Genomic DNA, 18,877 nt, shown 5'->3' on the forward strand with positions numbered 1-18,877 from the left:
CACTGTGGGACTCTGAGGGCTCATCCTTGCCCCCCGGTGGACATGGGACAAGCAGTAATGCGCTGAAGCCAATGAGCATTTTGAGCCTCTAGGAGAAAGACCCTAAGCACATACCAAACAGCAACATTCTTTTTCTCCCAAGCCCTCCCAGCTTTATGCAAGAATATAAGGAAATATTAATCTTCCTTCCCTAGTGAGGGAGAGATGTAATTAGAGGCCTGAGAAGGTGTCCCCACAAGGCATCAGCGGGTAACTCTGCCAGCCCTTTAATGAGATGAAACATGGAACTTTCTATTCTGGGCTTATGGCTCCTTGCTCTGGAACACAAAGTCATTTTTATGAGTGAATCTAGAAAGAAAGAGAGAAAAGCAAAAAAAAAAAAACCAAGGGGATAAGGTCACCCTCTAGATGCTACTGGCTAACCTCATGGACACCGGCAGACGCCGTCCCCGGAGACAGAGCACAGCTGCACAGCTGCTGCTAACAGAAAAAGAAGGGAGCCCACACGAAGACTAAATGCTGAGTGGCAAGAAATTCTCAGCAACTCTGAAAATGTTTATTAGTAACCCTGCATAAACTAGAGGAGAAAGGAAATTGTATTCAAATCCTATCTCAACAAATCTCATGACAACAAGCTCTCCACCTCAACGCTGTCCAAGCTTCCCCAATGCCATAGCAATCAGTTTACGAGAATTTGTTGATCACCTACTATGTGCTAGTCCATGCCCATGCACTGGGCCCTGCAGCGATCCATTTCAGACAATAGTTTCAAATCTCCTTTCAAGGAAAGCAGACTTTGGGATGGGGGCTTATAGCAGTGGTGGCTCTTCCAGCTCTTGGCCCTTCTGTAGAATGCCCTTCCAGCGTATCCTACTCACCCCTTAGGGCCTAGATACACTGCCACCTCCACCAGGAGGGACAAGGCCCATGGACTGAACCCCACCTGCCGGACTCAGCTGGCCACTGTACCACAGGCTTGATTCTCCATGGAGGAAAGTCCTACACCAGCGTTTGCCCAAATGTCAACATGCACCCCAATCACCTGGAAGGCTTGGGAAAGTACAGAATGCTGGGCCTACCCCAAAACTTTTCCTTCGGTACACAGTGACATACAAACAAGGAAAAAAGATAGGCAGAAACACTGGATAAAGGTGCCTTTATTCTTTTAGCTTCCCTGTGAGGTGTGTCCCGTTCAACCTCGTTCCCTGAGGTGTTTCAGAGACATTTGGAGAAAAGACTTAAGAAGTGAGGCCTTCATTTCATGAAGCCTGTCGAGAGAACCACGTCCAGAATGTCCGAGTTCTTCTTGATCAGAAAAAGAGGGCGTGGTTTTCCACCTGTGTCAGAAGCTTTGTGTGTTACAGAGAGAGCCGTGCTGTTAAAGGAACCAAGACTCAGCCCGTGGAAGAGAAAATAAACGTGTGCCACAGCTGGGAGCCTCAAAACCTAGATGTAATTGTCTTCCGGAGACAGAAGCCCCCGGGGGGCTGGTCCAGGAACAGCTCATCTGCTCTTGGTCTACAGCTGGGCGGGGGGAACGGGCTACTTCCCCAAGCCTCGGACCTGCTTCCTCTCCTGCACCCCTCACCCTCCATCTGGCCTCATTCTGAAATCGAAACGGCCTGCCAAAGAGAAGTGGCAGAGTTTACAGAGTTCCGCCTCCATCCCCAAATTCCTCTCCTTCCTCCCACCCCCCGTCACTCTCTACGCCCCACCCCAATGGTGTATGAGGACTCCAGACAGCATCAGCTCCGGATGTCTCCTAGAATAGGATTTGCACCCTCCTTGTGGAAGTCGCTCACCCCGTTCCTGTAGCGCCCCATTTCCTAATGGTCTGTGACGAATCCCCTGGGAAACCAGAATATGGGCCCATGAGGTTGAAGACCAAGCCTCAAGGCTACCCAGCTTCCTGGGGATCCTTAGATCTACATCATTTCCAGACCAAACGTCGGTGTGCTAAGCTTGGTTACCACCGGCAGTCTACCTCAAGTTCATGAGGGGCTGGGGGAAGCTGGGAGTCCTTTTAGGCCCTCTCTTTTCCCCTGACCCAGCAGACATGGGTGTGAGATATTGCAGTCGGCACCTGCGTCCTTAAGATCCTTCCCAAGCCAACCATACCTGCGACCTTCCCTTGAACACAGCGCACCCTGTGTCCACTCGGCAGCCATGACTGCCCTCGTCTGCTATGACCCAACTCCTGTTTGGGTGTCTCATTCTGTTTGTTCGGGCCTCTGACCAACTCTTCCGTCGTCATGTTATGACTTCTCCTTTCCAGCTTGGCTACTTCAGGCCATCTACACGGGCATTTGGATACATTCGTGCCCACTGGCACAGCCTGGCATCATCTCTTGAGCTCATCCCATCTCCTACACCTGGTCCCCGAGACCATGAAGTCAGAAAGCTCCACGAAGGCTCATACCCACAGGCATCCCAAGGTCAGATACTGTGTCCACCTCACTCTCCTATTCCTTCCACGGTGCCGAGCACACAGTAGGTGTTCAACAAACATTTGCTGATGCGTGAATAACGTTTAGATATATCACACCTTAGGCAGATAGATGATGAGTTAATATAACTTATATTGTGCCAGTACTCAGAGTGTTTCTGGACAATCAATAAAGTTATACTTAGAACCCAAAGGATTATTGCTCAGCAAGTGCTTCGAAATCCACAAAATAACAGTGTTGTAAAATAGTCAACTGTTACTGAGTAGAGGTGATCAAAGGAACAGAGTACGTGATTCATCTGGGGTGTGGAGGATAGGGGTAAGTAAGGAGGGAAAGAGAAATTGGACATTATGGAAAAAAGGAAGGAAGAATCAATAAGCAAAGTAAAACTCACCCTTATCATAATCATCTTCCTCAACCGCTTTTTCTTGAAGTTTCTGAAGCTTTAATCTTAAGGATTTTACCTATGTTGGTTTGAAGGGGGAAAAATGAAAAGCAAATTACAATCGCATTCACGCAAACTTATTTTGCTAAAGCTAAGAACACTTAGAAACTATTTCGAAGCACCACTTTATTCTCCTTTAAAAGAAGAACCACAAATGTACGTTTTTTCGATGCCAGATGCATTTGTTTCTCCAAAAAAAGTTATACAGAGAAAAAGTGTAATTTGAGCATAAAATCCACAAAAAGAGTTAGAATGTTATTTTAAACAAAAATATCACGCTGTACCCTTACCTGTGTGAAAAATGCATAACAAAAAGGAATACAAAGAAGAAGAAAAGCATGAACTTCAACTTGACAGCCCGTCCTGAGGGCTTGGCAAGAATGAAAAGAAGGACTTTACCAAAGACGTCCTACGGTTCACACCCCGTCCATTACAGAAAAGGGCACTGTCTTACTTAACACGCATGTGGACTCAACGATCCCATCACTTGTCTGAGAATCACCAACGCGTTCATTTGTAATTATTTCTCTTCTCAACAGGAGGCCCCGGGATTTTCTGCAGGGAGATTCTTAGCCTATGGATGAGTGGATTTAAGCTTGCTCCCTGAAAACCTGCTTCCTCCCATCCTTTGCCAGCTCACACCTACCTCTCCTTCCACACCTGGCTCAGGTGTCACCCGCACCAGTCCATGTGTAAAGTCCTTCCTCTCTCTGGCCATCGTCACCTGTACTTGTACTTATTCACAAGATCCAAGCCATTTAACAAATATTTACTCTAAGTGTCAGGCACTGTTTGAGGGGTTGCAGATAACGGCACGAAATTCTTAGCCCTCTAGCTTTACAGTTTCGTGTAGGAAGGCAAAAAGATAAACATAATAAGTAAGTTTTATGGAGCCTTAGAAATGGACTAGCGTTATGAAAGAAGAAAAAAGTCGCACCACGTCAGGGGGGTCAGGAATGCTGGCAGACGGTGAGGTTGCGATTGTCAGTAAAATCTCATTGAGAAGGTGACATCTGAGCAAAGATGCATATACGTGGTAAGGAGTGACCCGTGAGGCTCTCCGGGAGAAACACGTTCCAAGAGAGAGAGGAGCTGGCACAAAGGCTCCAGGCAGCAGTGCTCCGGGCTCAGCAAAGCAGAGCAGGAGCCCACCGGGCCTGGAGAGGCTTGGTTAAAGGGGAAATTGTAGGAGATGAGGTCAGAGGGGTAATGAGGAATGTGGGACGAAGAAACATGAAGTTTAAACATTTAAAAGTTCTGATTTCGGGGCTTCCCTGGTGGCGCAGTGGTTAAGAATCCACCTGCCAATGCAGGGGACACGGGTTCGTGCCCTGGTCTGGGAGGATCCCACATGCCGCGGAGCAGCTGGGCCCGTAAGCCATGGCCGCTGGGCCTGCGCATCCGGAGCCTGTGCTCCGCAACAGGAGAGGCCACAGCAGTGAGAGGCCCGCGGACCGCAAAAAAAAACGGAATCACTTTGCTGCTCACCTGAAACTAACACGAAATTGTAAATTAAATAGACTCCAATAAAAACAAATACATTTTTTTAAAAAACTTTTTACCAAATGTGAAAAAAAAAGGCCACCAGAGAAAAGGGAACCCTCCTGCACTGTTGGTGAGAATGTAAACTGATACAGCCACTATGGAGAACAGTATAGAGGTTCCTTAAAAAACTAAAAATAGAAAAAAAAAAAAAACTAAAAATAGAACTACCATACGACCCAGCAATCCCACTACTGGGCATATACCCAGAGAAAACCATAATTCAAAAAGAGTCATGTACCACAATGTTCATTGCAGCTCTATCTACAATAGCCAGGACATGGAAGCAACCTAAATGTCCATCGACAGATGAATGGATAAAGAAGATGTGGCACATACATGCAATGAAATATTACTCAGCCAAAAAAGGAAAGAAATTGAGTTATTTGTAGTGAAGTGGATGGATGTAAAGTCTGTCATACAGAGTGAAGTCAGAAAGAGAAAAAACAAATATGGTATGCTAACGCATATATACGGAATCTAAAAAAGCAGTACTGACGAACCTAGTGGCAGGACAGGAATACAGACGCAGACATAGAGAAGGGACTTGAGGACACGGGGAGGGGGAAGGGTAAGCTGGGACAAAGTGAGAGAGTGGAATGGACATATATACACTCCCAAATGTAAAATAGCTAGTGGGAAGCAGCCGCATAGCACAGGGAGATCAGCTCGGTGCTTTGTGACCACCTAGAGGGGTGGGATAGGGAGGGTGGGAGGGAGGCTCAAGAGGGAGGGGATATGGGGATACGTGTATGCATATGGCTGATTCACTTTGTTGTACAGCAGAAACTAACACACCACTGTAATGCAACTGTACTCCAATAAAGATGTGAAAAAAAAAATAATCCACCAAAAGGACACTAGTTTACAGTCTGAGCTGAAACAAGACCTCAACTAGAAAATGCATGTCGGGTGGCTCAAATTTTTAGCCATTCTGTCCATGTCCACAAACGACCAGCAAAGCACAGTGAGCACTGACTTTGGTCTTCGATAAATCTGAGCAAGTAAGTGAATTCCCAAATACAGAATCCACGAATACGGAGAATGGACTGTATTTAAAAGGAGCTTTTTTTACTCAAATTCCTGAGATTTGCATTTTTACTTAAGGAGAGGGGAAAGGGGGTGAAGGAAGTAGAATATAGTATCTGGAAGGTGCCGGAACACTAGAATCCCCATCTTTCAAGGGATCTTTTGGAAGAGCCCAACCCTCTCCCCAGTCCTGTAGCCCAAATGAGCAATCTGGGGTCTCCGCACAAACATGATGGAAAAAGCAAGGTCTCCCTCATCACACACAACTCCACCTCTTCCTCCACCTGAAGCAAAATCTGCCTTCCTGTTAGTCCTACACCCTGGCCCGAGTCCCTTCCGTCACTCCCACCGCCCTGAAGCAAGGTCATCCCTCCTCCACACATCAGACGTTCAAATCACTGGAAAGAGCACCGTGTTTCTCGCCGTCCAGGTGCTGGATGACCATAAACAAAGATACTTAAACAACAGATAAACTGTCTCCAGAGCCTACCATTCGAGACAAGATAGGAGTTAAATTTGAACTGTGGGGAGATGACTGAATTCTTTTTGGAATTCAAATTCTCCTAATCTGAATTAGGAGAATTCAAATTTGAATTAATTCAAATTCTCCTAATTTGAATTAGGAGAGTTCAAATTTGAATTAATTCAAATTAGAATTCAAATTCTCCTAATCTGAGCTATTTCTCTAATGTTAATAATGAGCAATGTTCTGGTTTCTTGCTAGGTACCAGAACCGGTCTGAAGCCCTGCACATGGACGGGCACTTTAATCCTCACGACGATCTAATGAGCTAGGGGTTGTGGTTAGCTCCACCTTCTACAAGAGCGTCTTGAGGCACAGAACAGTGAAGCAAGTGACCTCAGGTCACACAGCAAGGAAAGGAAAACGCAGGGCTACCACCCAGGCAGTCCCACCAGGCTGCCAGGAGTGCAAGCCCACGGGTGACCCAGCAGTAACCAAGACCCCACAAAATAACTCTGCAGTGGGTTATGACCAATTATTCATTTTGAAAAGCTGCATGTGGGCAATCAAGGAGAAAAGAAGAGCTAGAGCTAGGGGGGGTTTTATTTCTTTTTAAAACTAAAAATCATGAAATCCAAAAGGTGAGTCAAGGTGGTTCTCCCCAGCCACAGACCCTGGAATTCCAGCTCCCGGGCCCCCCAGTGTCTCGGTAGTGCAGAGACTGGCATGGTGAACCCGTGCCCAGAGAGCACATCTACTCAGGGTTTCACAGACTCCAATTTACCAAAACTCCTAGGTTCACAGGAGGACACGATCTACATCTGGGTAAGAAGAGTTAAAAGGAAGGGAAAAACTATTGGTGCCACCAAAACCCAGGGGGCCAGATCCTGTGACCTGACTACAGCAGACCCACTGCCAAGCAAGTTTCTGTTTGTTTAGTTATTTGGGAGGTAGGGAAGCTAGTCTTTATAACCGCATTCTACTTTTGCTTGACTTGGGTCAAAACTTGGATTTTTGAAACAGAGAAATGCAGATATGTTGCCGAGATTTTTTTTTAAAGCTCACAGAACTAAAGTGTTGGAAATTGGCATTTAGAGTCTGAAAAGCACAATGGTGCAAACCTCCACTGAGTGTCTGGATCCTTGTATGTGCGGCTCTCAGCATCTCTCCTTATGCCTCTGACAGTCAATCCAAGAAATCTATCAATTAGATACCTGTGTCCCATCTTAGCAAGATAAATTATTTCACTAGAAGTTAATCAAGCACCAGGCAGTATGCGAGGCATCAGGCATCTCAGCAAAGTGACCTGTAGCTAAGGAGCTCATGGTCAAGTGAGGAACTTGGACCCCAAACAAAGGATTATTGACGTGACGAGTGCTGTAACGGGGCACGTGCAAAAGGCTGTGGGAACGGAAGAGAATGGAGGGAATCATTTGGTCTCGGGCGGTAAGAGAGGTCTCACATGGAAATGGCTTTGAAGTCACACCAGAAGGGAAAAGGAGAGCTGGGCAGGTGGCACAGTGCAGGAAGGTCATTCCGGGCAGAGGCCAGAGGCACGGGAACAGGAAGCAGCCCCCCGTGGCTGAGCCGGCAGCAGTAAGGCATCTGGATAGCCAGGCAGCTGGAGCAGGTCGGGAAAGGTCTCAATTGTGACGATGAGGGATTTGGAGACCGTCCGAGAGAAGGAACAAACCACCCAAGGCTTTAAGCCAAGGAATGACGCCATCCCAGCAGTGTTCCCGAAGATAACGCTGCTGGCCACGCGGAGGATGAACTGGGGAAGAGAGACACTGGAGGAAGGTAACTACATCAGGAACCTGTTGCAGGACCCAAGTGCAAGATAAGGCTTTGAACCAGGCAGGGGCCGTGGCCGTGACCGCGAAAGCGGGTTAGCTGCGGGACTGACGGAGCTTGGAGACGGAGCAGAGGTGGGCAGCAAGGTGGAGGGAGGTGTCGAAGAGGCTGCAGCTCCTCTCAGGAGCTGGATGGATTGTATTAACTCAAATCGACAATTACAGATCGACAGCGAGGCCCGTTAGAGCGGGTTTGGTGGGGAAGACAGTGGCATCAGTTCGGAACCCATCTGGCTCAAAGATTCCACGCATCACCTGGGAACAGAGACCCCCACGCTGGCCCAGCTGCACTATCTCCCTGGGTGACAAATCGACGGCTGGACTGGGACAGGACGAACAGGGACGGGGCCAGGAGCATCAGGCCACAGGTAAGGGATCGAGGGTAAATGAGATCGGCTGCTGGGAATGAACCTGAGCCTCACATTTTCAGGTACTCCTTCCAAATCCTGATGAGATGGGCTCTACTTCCCTGCTTCCGTGTACATATGCCACACACACGCGCGCGCATACGTACACGTGCCCACACATACGCACACACATACACATGCACACATATACATGCACACACATACTCATGCACACACCCCAGAAGGGAAACAGTCTTTCAACAGGACGAGCCAACGGGTCACCACAAAGCATCTCCGCCCGGGTTTCTCTGGGAACTCTTCGGCGTAGAACACCCCTGCCTACTCCCAGGTGTACCCACCCCTCAGATAACTGGGTGGACTGCTACTAGGACTGACATCTATACGTCCTGTCCCAATTTCCAGAGCACTTACATTCCCACTTGAACCACAGAACGATCCCATGTGGTGTTATCGGCTCTAAATAAGGAAACTGAGGGGCTGAGAGGTTTAGCGACCAGAAACAAAGTGTTCCGGCTCTACGTCAGGAGCTCCCACGGCTACAGCACAACATGAGTGCTGTAAACGCAGAAGCAGCTCTGGATCGCCGCCAGTTCAGAGCAACACTGTGTTTATATCCCTCAACCCTGTCCACACACCAGCCAGCTGCATCTCCCCTGTTCCCTGGCCCCAACCCCCTGTTTCAAAGCAAAGCTCAGCTGAGCTAACCCTGCATCGCTCAGGCTAGATACTGCAGAGGACCTGCAGCCCAACAGGCAACGAACCTAAGCATCTAAGTAAGGGACAGAGAAAATGAGAACAGATTCGAGTTCAAGCTGAAAGAGAAGAGACAGCAGTGAGGCAACATCTTTTTGCAGCCAGCCACCAGAGGAGCTGCCAGCAGGGAGCTGGGCAAGCCCAGAAGTGCTGTTTCCTGCCCTCTGTACAGAACTAATCTGAGCCGTGACCACCACCAGCCCACAGGCTGGGGAGACACCCACCTCCAGCCGCCTCTGCTGGCCCTGCAGGCAGTGCCACAGTGCCAGCTTGCATTTGCTAAGCAGAGGGTCCCAACGGAGAGCATCCTCCGAGCTGCCGCCCTCAAACCACGAGGGGTCCGGGGCGCGGGAGGAGGTGGCATCCGTGTCCAACAAGGGAAGCGTCTCACACTCCAGCCTGGGGCCGCCCCCCGAGGTCTGCGCAGCGTCTGCCAGGCACTGAGGGGCCTTGAGAGCGAAGGGGGAGGAGAGGACCCGAGGGTGCTCGCGGGCTCCGTCCAAGCTGGCAGCCTTGGCCTCCGTCTCCTCGGGGCTCCGACGCGGGGCCTCGGCCTCTCTGGATGGCGGGCAGCCTTCCGCTTCTCCCCGTTCCCCAGCGGAACCCAGGGAGAGGCGAATGAAACTAAAGCTGGAGGTGAAGACATCCTGAGAGCCGGCAGCGGGGGAGGGGGCCTTGGGGCCACTTCCGAGGCCGCAGCTGGTGCCCCTCACCTCCTCCGGAGACAGACAGCCTTTGGTCCAGACTGCTTCCTGGTGAGGGCTTGGGGCCTCGTGACTGTCCATGGATGGCAGCTCCCCCGGACACCCAGCGTCCCCGGGGCCACACGGCCTGGGGAGCCTCTTGGGCAGGGTGGTGCCAGCCCTGGGCTGAGTCCCACGGAGCCCTGGGCTTCCTCTCACGGCCACCAGAGCCAGGCCTCGGTGGCCCACGGAGGTCAGAGCTAAGGCTGCTGTGCTCCTGGGAACGGGGCTCCCAACCGAGGGACCTCGCCACTGGCCTCCACACGGCTCGGCCCTGGACTCAGCGTGGTGGGACTCCTCACCGCGCGCCCCTCCCTGGGCCCGGAACAGGGCGCCCACGGGCGGGGAGAGGAACCCGATCCGGGGCCCAGCTGCGCTTCTCATGTAGCCCGGCCTCCGTGCCAGCCGCCTCCTCCGAAAAGACGCTGCCGGTGGTAAGCGATCCTCGCTGCCTGGGAAGAAAGAGAAAACAGCACCGTAAACACGCACACCTCCCTGGTTCGGCTGGAACTGCATCTGGAGAACATGCCCGGGTTCAGAGCTCATCCCTCGGGGCATCCGTCAAAGACGCTGGCTCAGTGGTCCCCGGGCCAACCTGGTATGAAAACTCTGATTATCCTTGGGAAGCATCCGCCTAGGATGTGCAGACACAGCACAGCATCCCAGCTCCCCTGCCGAGCCGAACGGCTGGCACTGCTGTGAGCTGTGCCGACACGTCAGCGGGCACATTGCAGGCACAACGTCGGCAGCTCCTCTGCGCCTCCAGCATTCCTGCCCGGTGGTCTTTCAGGAGTATCAGCACTTTCACCCTGGAGCGGTCTGGAAGGCAAAGGATCTGTAGCTGAATGCCAGCGCGCTCCCCCAAATGCGATCCGGTCACCTAATACGGCTCCTCTCAACACGTACGTGTGGTTTCATCATCCGAGCTACCCGCGTCCCTGCGCACCTGCGGACCGTGGAAAGCTGGCAGGGACACGATCTATGCCCATCTATGCATCTCACAGGGAATTACAGGAGGCCCTGCTCGCTGTGCTCCCCAGACCAGGGGCTGTGTTCCCTTCCCAGCTACGCGAGAGGGACAGAAACAATGAAAGTCGCTGACACCTCTCAGAGGCATGATGCTACAGCAGTTGGAGGGCGCAGGCTCTGGCACCTCATTGCCCGGTTCAAACCTGGTTGTGCCATTGCTGGCTGTGTGACCTTCCACAAGTTACTTAGCCTCTCTGTGCCTCAGTTTGCTTATCAGCAAAGTGGAAATATCCACAGTACCTCTCTCCTAGGGCGGTTGTGAGCATTAAACTAAATGAGTTACTAGAGGCAGGAAGCTCAGAACGGTGCCTGGCACTCATAAGTGCGATGAAAGTGTCAGTTACTATTTCAACATTTTAAAACACCCCGTTACTCATGATGTGTCTTCATCCACAGTACTTTCCTTTGCTCCCTACCAAAGTCATGTGAATCAAGCAGACCGGGAATTATAACCTTCCTTTTATCATTAAGGAAACTGAGGCTCAGAGACATTAAAGCTGCAAGTGGCCGAGTGACCAGGGCCAAAGCCTCCTGACTCAGCCCACGCAGTGCTCTCACTTTGGGGCCCTGCCGCACCTCAAATGAGACTGGATGGGGAGGGTAAAAGCGGGAGCAGACAGCACGAAGCACAGCCGTACATACACACGGCCTGTGGCAAGAAGCTCCCCGGCGGGTCCACGCATCTCTCCCCACCTCCCAGAACACAGATGCTCCCAGCATCCTCGTCATGGTAAACAGACAGCACTGGGCATCTAGGGTACCACTGTGTTATGATCGTGCCCTGCATTTAAGTTGCTCGATAAATGATGAATGAATGGATGGATGCATGGATAGATGGAGGGAAGGTAGAATAGATGGATGGATGGATGGATAGATGGATGCATGGACGGATGGACAGACTGGGGCCCATCTGAGCCCCAAACACACGCTCTTTCTGTACCCTTTGCCTCAAAGTATATCACTTAGGATGACAACTTGAAATGACAAAAAGTCAGAAGAAAGAATTTTCTTTTTTCTTCATTTATTTTTCTTTTCTTCCATGCAAAGCTGGAATCAGAAAAGGACATATGGAAAATGTATAGAAAATGTACAGAGGGATCATTAATAGGCCAAATTGGACCACTCACTAGGATGGCTACTAGCTACTACTAAACACACACACACACACACACACACACACACACACACGGAGAAAATAACAAGTGTTGATAAGGATGTGGAAAAATTGAAACCAGCGCGCACTATAGGTGGGAATATAAAATGGTATAGCTGAAAAGAGTATGAAAATTCCTCAAAAAATTAAAAATAGAATTACCACACGGCCCGACAATTCCACTTCTTGGTATATACCCAAAAGAATTGAAATCATGGGCTTCCCTGGTGGCGCAGTGGTTGGGAGTCCGCCTGCTGATGCAGGGGACACGGGTTCGTGCCCCGGTCCGGGAGGATCCCACATGCCGCGGAGCGGCTGGTCCCGTGAGCCATGGCCACTGAGCCTGCGCGTCCGGAGCCTGTGCTCCGCAACGGGAGAGGCCTGCGTACAGCAAAAAAAAAAAAAAAAGACTTGAAATCACGTCTCAAAGAGATATTTGTACACCCGTCTTCATTAGTGGCATTATTCACCATAGACAAATATGGAAGCAACCCAAGTATCCCTCAATGAATGGATGGAGAAAGCATGGTCTATCCATAGTGGGAAATTACTCAGCCTTACAAAGGAAGGAAATTCTGACACGGGCTACAACATGGGTGAACCTCAATCCTGAAGACAAGATGCTAAGTGAAATAAGCCTGTCACAAAACAACAAATTCCGCTTATCTGAGGTCCCTAGAGGAGTCAAATTCATAGACAGAAAGTAGAAGGACGGTTGCCAGGGGCCAGAGGCAGGCAGTGGGCTGGGGGGGGGCAGGGGGAGTTAGTGTCCAGTGGGGACAGAGCTTCAGTTCGGGGACATGAGAAGGTTCTGTGCATGGCTGGTGGTGACAGCTGCACAACGGCGGGAATGTGCTGAATGCCACCGAACGGCACACTTACAAGTGGTTAAGAGGGTAATTCTATGTTATATGTATTTTACCACAATAAAAAAAAAATTAAATAGACCAAATGGCGTCACCATACTCTCCGGGCCCAAGGAGACCCGTCCTTTCCCTCAGGGCTCTCGCGCCTGCACCAATGGGGCAGTCAGCACAGAGCTGCAGGGGCTCGGGACAGGGCGAAGGGACGCCTAGAAGGACGAACTCTCCTCTGACCCGAGAACCGGCAAAACAGTTTTTCAAGAACAAGGAATCCAGAAGGAAGTAGAGAGCACTGGATCCTGGCTTCAGTTACCAAAGGAAAACGATCCAGCAATTTCATATCTTGAGAACGAAGTCCTGTGACATCCATATTGTCTTTTGGCTTAAAGAGACTTCTAACTAATTTTTGTATACAAGTCCAATCACCCAAATAACCCTTCTGAAGTTAAAAAGCAATGCTAAGTGGAAAATAATTTGCTCGAAATTTCATTTCTTTTCAAATGCCTCTGGGCCCTTGGGCCTGAGTAGCCCTTCGTAAAGCCACTCAACTAAGGGTCCGAAGTCCCCCCCAGGCCAGGTCCAGCTGCCGTGCCAAGCAGTTCCCCGAGGGGAGCCCATGTTCCTGGGGGTGGGAGGAGTCTCTGGTAAGATGCTGTCAGGCCACAGCGAGAGGCAGCGGTCGGGAATGGGGGTGGCCCAGCCTCTGAACCCACCCGTGCTCCAGACATGCCCCACTCCGGGTGTGAGCCTTCCAGAAGGTGGCCTCAGAAACAAAGACTGTCACGCACTATCAATCCTCACCCTCCAGAGAGGGCGGAGGAGCTGACAGAGTCGGATCCGGAGGGCACCTCTGGAATGAGCTAGAAGGATCAGAAGAAACCCAGACGGGGCACACGGCTGCTCTGAAATCTCTAGGGAAAACCCCAGTTCCCCATAACCAAAGTTCCCCTTTCCACTTTTTTTTTAACTTTTATTTTTTGAGGAAGTTTATGATGTCCCTCTGGCCAGAAACCAATTATTACTTATATATCCTGCCTGCAATCTGACCTGAAATCCAAGCCCTGCCTACACACCCGGCATTTGAGAAAGGGTTATGACGCATTCAGAGCTTGAGAGGAAGATTCCTTCCTGACACCCTGCTGCAGTCAGCTCTGCGAACAGAGATTCGAGGGTACAGGGAGTCAATCATGGCAAGACGAGGGAAGGCCCAGAAACCAGCCGTGCCCTTTGTTCTTTGTAAAACCCAGAGATGGCTCCATTCTGCCCATCTGGCCCCAGAAAGGCTGGGGTGGAGACAAAGCTTCAGGCAACCTTCTCCATCCCGTGCAGCCCATGCTCCATAACAGGTTCTAGGGAGGGGAGCGCAGGTGTCTTACTTCCTTCCCATGGCGCAGACCTGCAGGTCCCTGTTTATGTGGGATCCCCACTCCACCTCCATCCAGCCCAGAGAGCTCTGAGACTGAAGGGAAGTGAAAGACAGGGGCTTCGACGAAACCCAGATGTCAAAGGGCTTCCATATACAGTCTGGATAAGGTACCCAGGAGCGCCTACTTACATAACGTATGGGAAAAATTGGAGAAAGCCGATGTTACCAGCCAGGTCAGCAAGAATCCTGTCTGCCCTGCCTCTAATGCTCTCCCTCCATCCCTCCAAATCCCCCCCATCCTCCAGCCCCTTCCCCATCGACTACTTCGTCCAGATCACCCAGCTCCCAGGCCTTCACCACGAGGCCACACCACTCCTCTCCCCAATTTATTAAAACCCAGCACGGTCAGTTATCTTCTTTGCTGTATATAAATTGTCCCCAACTTACGCTACTTACAAGCTTCCTGAAGTCCTTACAATTCCCCCCGAAAAGCCTAGTATACAGAGAAGGCATCAATATAAGTCAGATCATACTCATTTTTGAATAGGAAATCTCAAATATGCAATTTAAAAAAAATGATACTCCTGAATTTACTCAGAAGATCTTAAAAACCAAGCCCCAAAGTTAAAATCTACACGAAATGCTCACGTGGGCTTGGGCAAGTTCCTCGGTGACTCTAAGGCCCCGCGGGGAAAGCACGTCTGCCTTGGGAAGTATAAACACAGGGGCGCGGAGGCCGCTGCTGAGGACGCAAAAAATAGTTAAGAGAAAAGCAAACACACAGACACTTTAGGAAATGTGACCTGGGTATAAATGCACACTGGAAACAGGAATGAATCTATTGTTTGCATGGAAGGAATTTTAATCCTGTTTGTCATGGTCGGGGCACACACTTTTATAAAACATTCAGATGAACCAAAGGTTCTGAGTCATAAAGAAACCACACATCCCTGTGGATTAACTTGTTTTCCAAGAACCAGAACCCAATCGGATACACTAAGCACAAACACCTGCCCGAGCGACTGAGCACAAGTTCATCTTTCCCGGATAGTTCAGAGAGCACCTGGGGATTCGGAAGTGCCTTCAGGTCACCGTAATAAGCACCTCGTGAGCAGGACAAGTGCAGGTGCGAAATAAATCAAGTTTCACCACGTTTCCCTTTTAACTGTGCGATCCACGTCAACAAAACCAGTCCTGGTTGAACATGGGATGCTGGCTGGGGGTGCAGACAAGGGCAGGACACCGCCCCCGCCCCCAGATTTCTTATGATCCAGCAGGGGATGTAAGTCATGCACAAAACTTGTCGCAGATGGAATGGCTACTCAACCACAGAGGAAGGAGAATTCCATTTGAAGGTAAATGAGTGGCTCCCCTAGTTGGCTCAGTCGATTAACCTGACGTTTCTCTGACCTTCAGCAAAGCAGAGGACTCCCTGAGCCCCAGAGCGTTCCCCAATGCATGTGCCACCCCAAAACTCACCTCCTGGGGTGGAAGGGAAGGATGGGGTGAACGCGGACCAGGCCCGGGGGGTTCAGGATGACTCTGACAACCAACTTGGGCCCGAGAGATCCCCATGAGCCGGACCAGAACTTTCTGGCTTGCGAGACCTCCTCCCTTCCATCCCGGGGTCCTCGGCAGGCTCTCCTGCCCCCTCCCTTATCCTTCAGTGGCATCTCCCTCAACCTCTCCCAGGTCTCTGGGACTTCACTGGCGGTCCAGTGGTTGAGACTCTGCATTTTCACTGCAGTGGGCACGGGTTCGATCCCAGGTCAGGGAACTAAGATCCCACATGGCGCGGGGAAGCACGGCCAAAAACAATTAATTAATTAATTAGTTAATTAGATAAAAACAAAAAAGCTCTCCCATGTCTCGCCCCCTCTCGGCATCTGCCTCTCGGAGGACCCAAACCCTGTCCTAGAGGAAGCAGGGTGAGTGATCACAGAGGTCCCGTCCTCCTGGGGTTGGTCATCCTGGGGGCGGGGCAGGGGGCAGGTGGCAACCACATGGATGAACACGGATGGGGAGAATGACGGACAGATCGGTGGTGGCCAGCCACAGGGGACAGGGCCCCTGGCTTTGTCGAGCGGGGTCTTGGAGTGGCATTTGGCTGCGACTTGACAGGAGAGCGGGAGGTATAGGGAGGTCCCAGGGGAGGCTGCTGGGAACAGTCTGAGAGGGGAAGGAACGGGGCTGGAGGGGCAGGTGGGCGACACTGGTGACGGGCAGGGGACAGGATGGAGCCAGACACTGCAGTGCCTGTGGGCTGCATCGGGACTGGGTTTTTGCCCCAAGAGCTATGGGAGGCCTTTGGAGAGAGACAGGATCCCATGTGCATATTTTAAGAGATCCTCTGTGGAGAACAGACCAGACAGGAGCAAGAAAGGACACAAGGAGAGCAGTCAGGAGGCACCAAACCGAGGGCAGAAACAAGCCTGCAGCACACAGAGGAGAGGGGCCCTCTGTTTCACACACCACGTCCATCCCAGCTCTCTTACGTGACAACAAGCAAGGAGCCCACTGTCCTCTGAGCGTTATAGGCACAGTGCCTACCCTCCAGCACCCTCCCCCGACAAACATTTAGACACAGAAATACTTCAGGGCCAAACGAGCGATAATATCAATCTTTCTACAAAGAACCCCTCCCAGAAGCATCCTAACTAGTTACCCCGATGCCTACATTTTTGAAAACATCCCTTAGGTCTGCAATGTCTTTCTTTTTCCTTGTCATCTTCCACTATTACGCTCATATCCATATAAAACATCCCCATACCCAACACAAGCCAGCCCCATCCTCAAGAACCTAAGCCTCAGTCGGGGCTAAAACTAGAAGTCCAACAGGAAGTATGTTTTCAACAGCACCGTCTATGGGCAGGTAGGACCAGGGTGTGTGTGTGCGTGTGTGTGCGTGTGTGTGTGTGTGTGTTCGCACGCACGCGTGCGCACGCTCGTGGGTGCACACATGCCTGAGTCTAATAAAAAGACACATGCAAGCGTGTGCATACATACACAAATATTTATAGGAACATAGATATATAGACAGAGACAGGAAATGTCACACAAGGGAAGAGTCCTCCCTGGCCCCTCCCTTCCAAATCTGCCCCCCAAACCAGCCGGTAACCGCCACAGAATCGTGCATCGGGCTTGCCGACATCTCGAATTCACAAGCTGACACTCTCCATCCCCTTGAAAGGCAGGCTGTTCCCCAGACATGATTACTCGTCAGCTGCCCTGGGCGAGCAGAGCCCCTTTACCCTGATCTAGCATCACCGTCATCTTCCAAGCCGCGTGCGCTACAGGTACACACGCCAACAGGTGTGCAGGCTCGGGGCCCCTGTAAGAGCAAAGCTCTGTCTGTTCTCCCGTCAGCCTCCTGGTCACCCAAGGACCAGGGGCTTTGACTCCGGGGCTGCTGACATCACTTATAACAGTCTTGCCGCTGGAAGGGCTGAATTGGGATTTAATTGGCTACAGCGTCAGCCCTGAGTCAATGAAACTGAACAGACTCTTCTGCTCGGAACACAGGACACAATGATGTGCTAAAAGTATGAAGAAAAGCAAAAGTATGATAAACAACAGCATAAACTGGTCGGGGGAGGGGGACAGGATGCAGGAGGGATTTCAAGGGTAATATTCCACTTCTCAAGCTGGGTGGTGGTTACATGGGTGCTGACTGTGTCACCATTCTCCAACGGTATATGCAATTATACATATGTAATGTATAATTATACAGCAGACACATATATATTAAGTTTTATAACTGTGAGATATTCTATGCCAGTTTTTCAAAGCTGCGGTCCCTGCACGAAGGCAGAAATACCCAGACACAGACACAGACCAGGCTGTGAGCAACCCCACACGGGAGGCGGGGGAAGGCTCAGGGAGGAGGTGCCCCTGGAGGTGAACCGAAAGGATGAGGCTCCAGAAGCCAAAAAGGAGGGTGAGGCCATGGCGGGTGGAACGAACAGCAAGTACTCGGGAACGGAGGTATGACAGCATGAAGAAGGGAGTCACGACGGCTGGGAGCAGGCAGGGCGAGGCCACTGGGGAAGAGGGACCAGAAGGTTGTGTGCAGGCCCGGAGGGCTTCCAGGTGGAGGCGGGGCGAGGCAGGGCCCTGCGCTGGAGAGAAGAGGGTTGGAAGCTCACCCTGTGCAAGCAGAATAGGCAGGAGAGTGGACAATGCCATCTAGGGAGGAATTCTAGAAGAAGAGGAGGGCTCGGGAAAGAAAGAACCAGAAGGGACCCAAGGAAGCCACCGGTGATTCCAGGAGGTGCTGGGTGAGGGACATGCAGCCCCTGTGTCCAGCCCCGCTCACGGTCACCACCATCCTCGTCTCTGGCTCTGCAGCTGAAACGCTGAAACTTTGGATCCGTGGTTCCCAAACAAGGCTGCACATCAGAGGCACTTTGAAATGTCATCTTTTAAACGTTCCACAGTCCAGGCCACACCCCAGGCGGATGACGTCACACAGGTGGGGAGGGAGACTCAGACCCGGGTCCTGGGGACGCTCGCCTGATGACTCCACGGGCAGCAGGGCTGGGAGCCTCTGCTTGAGGGGGAGTCCTGTGTAACCTCCCAGCACACTTGGAGTTCAAGCCCTTCACAAACTTAAACATTCACAGCACTGCAGACCGTGTCTCTCTGCAGAATCTTCCTCTCTTGTTTCTTGAAATGCTACGCGTGGACAAAGTCGGCTTTGTATGTAAAACTTGTCCCCATACGTCTGTTCTAAATCTTCTCCCCACACAGGGTTTCCGCTTTCGATCAGACCATGGGAGCCCTGGGTCCCACGACGTGACCGCCCATGCCAAAGAGGCGCGAGGC

The 18,877-nt window shown here is 51.1% G+C and overlaps 1 protein-coding gene across 1 annotated transcript in view; it reads right to left on the reverse strand.

Moving 5' to 3' along the window:
- Positions 1–10,631, reverse strand: part of DISC1 (DISC1 scaffold protein) — a 288,333-nt gene extending 277,702 nt beyond the window's left edge. The window contains exons 1-4 of the mRNA XM_065893936.1: positions 10,589–10,631; positions 10,318–10,461; positions 9,124–10,094; positions 2,842–2,911 (exon numbers count right to left, since the gene is read on the reverse strand). Of these exons, the coding sequence (XP_065750008.1) occupies positions 2,842–2,911; positions 9,124–10,094; positions 10,318–10,461; positions 10,589–10,631 (1,228 nt within the window). The remainder of the gene's footprint in view (positions 1–2,841; positions 2,912–9,123; positions 10,095–10,317; positions 10,462–10,588) is intronic.
- Positions 10,632–18,877: the final 8,246 nt, after the last annotated feature.

The sequence above is a fragment of the Phocoena phocoena genome, chromosome 16, assembly GCF_963924675.1.
Source record: "Phocoena phocoena chromosome 16, mPhoPho1.1, whole genome shotgun sequence".
NCBI lineage: Eukaryota > Metazoa > Chordata > Mammalia > Artiodactyla > Phocoenidae > Phocoena > Phocoena phocoena.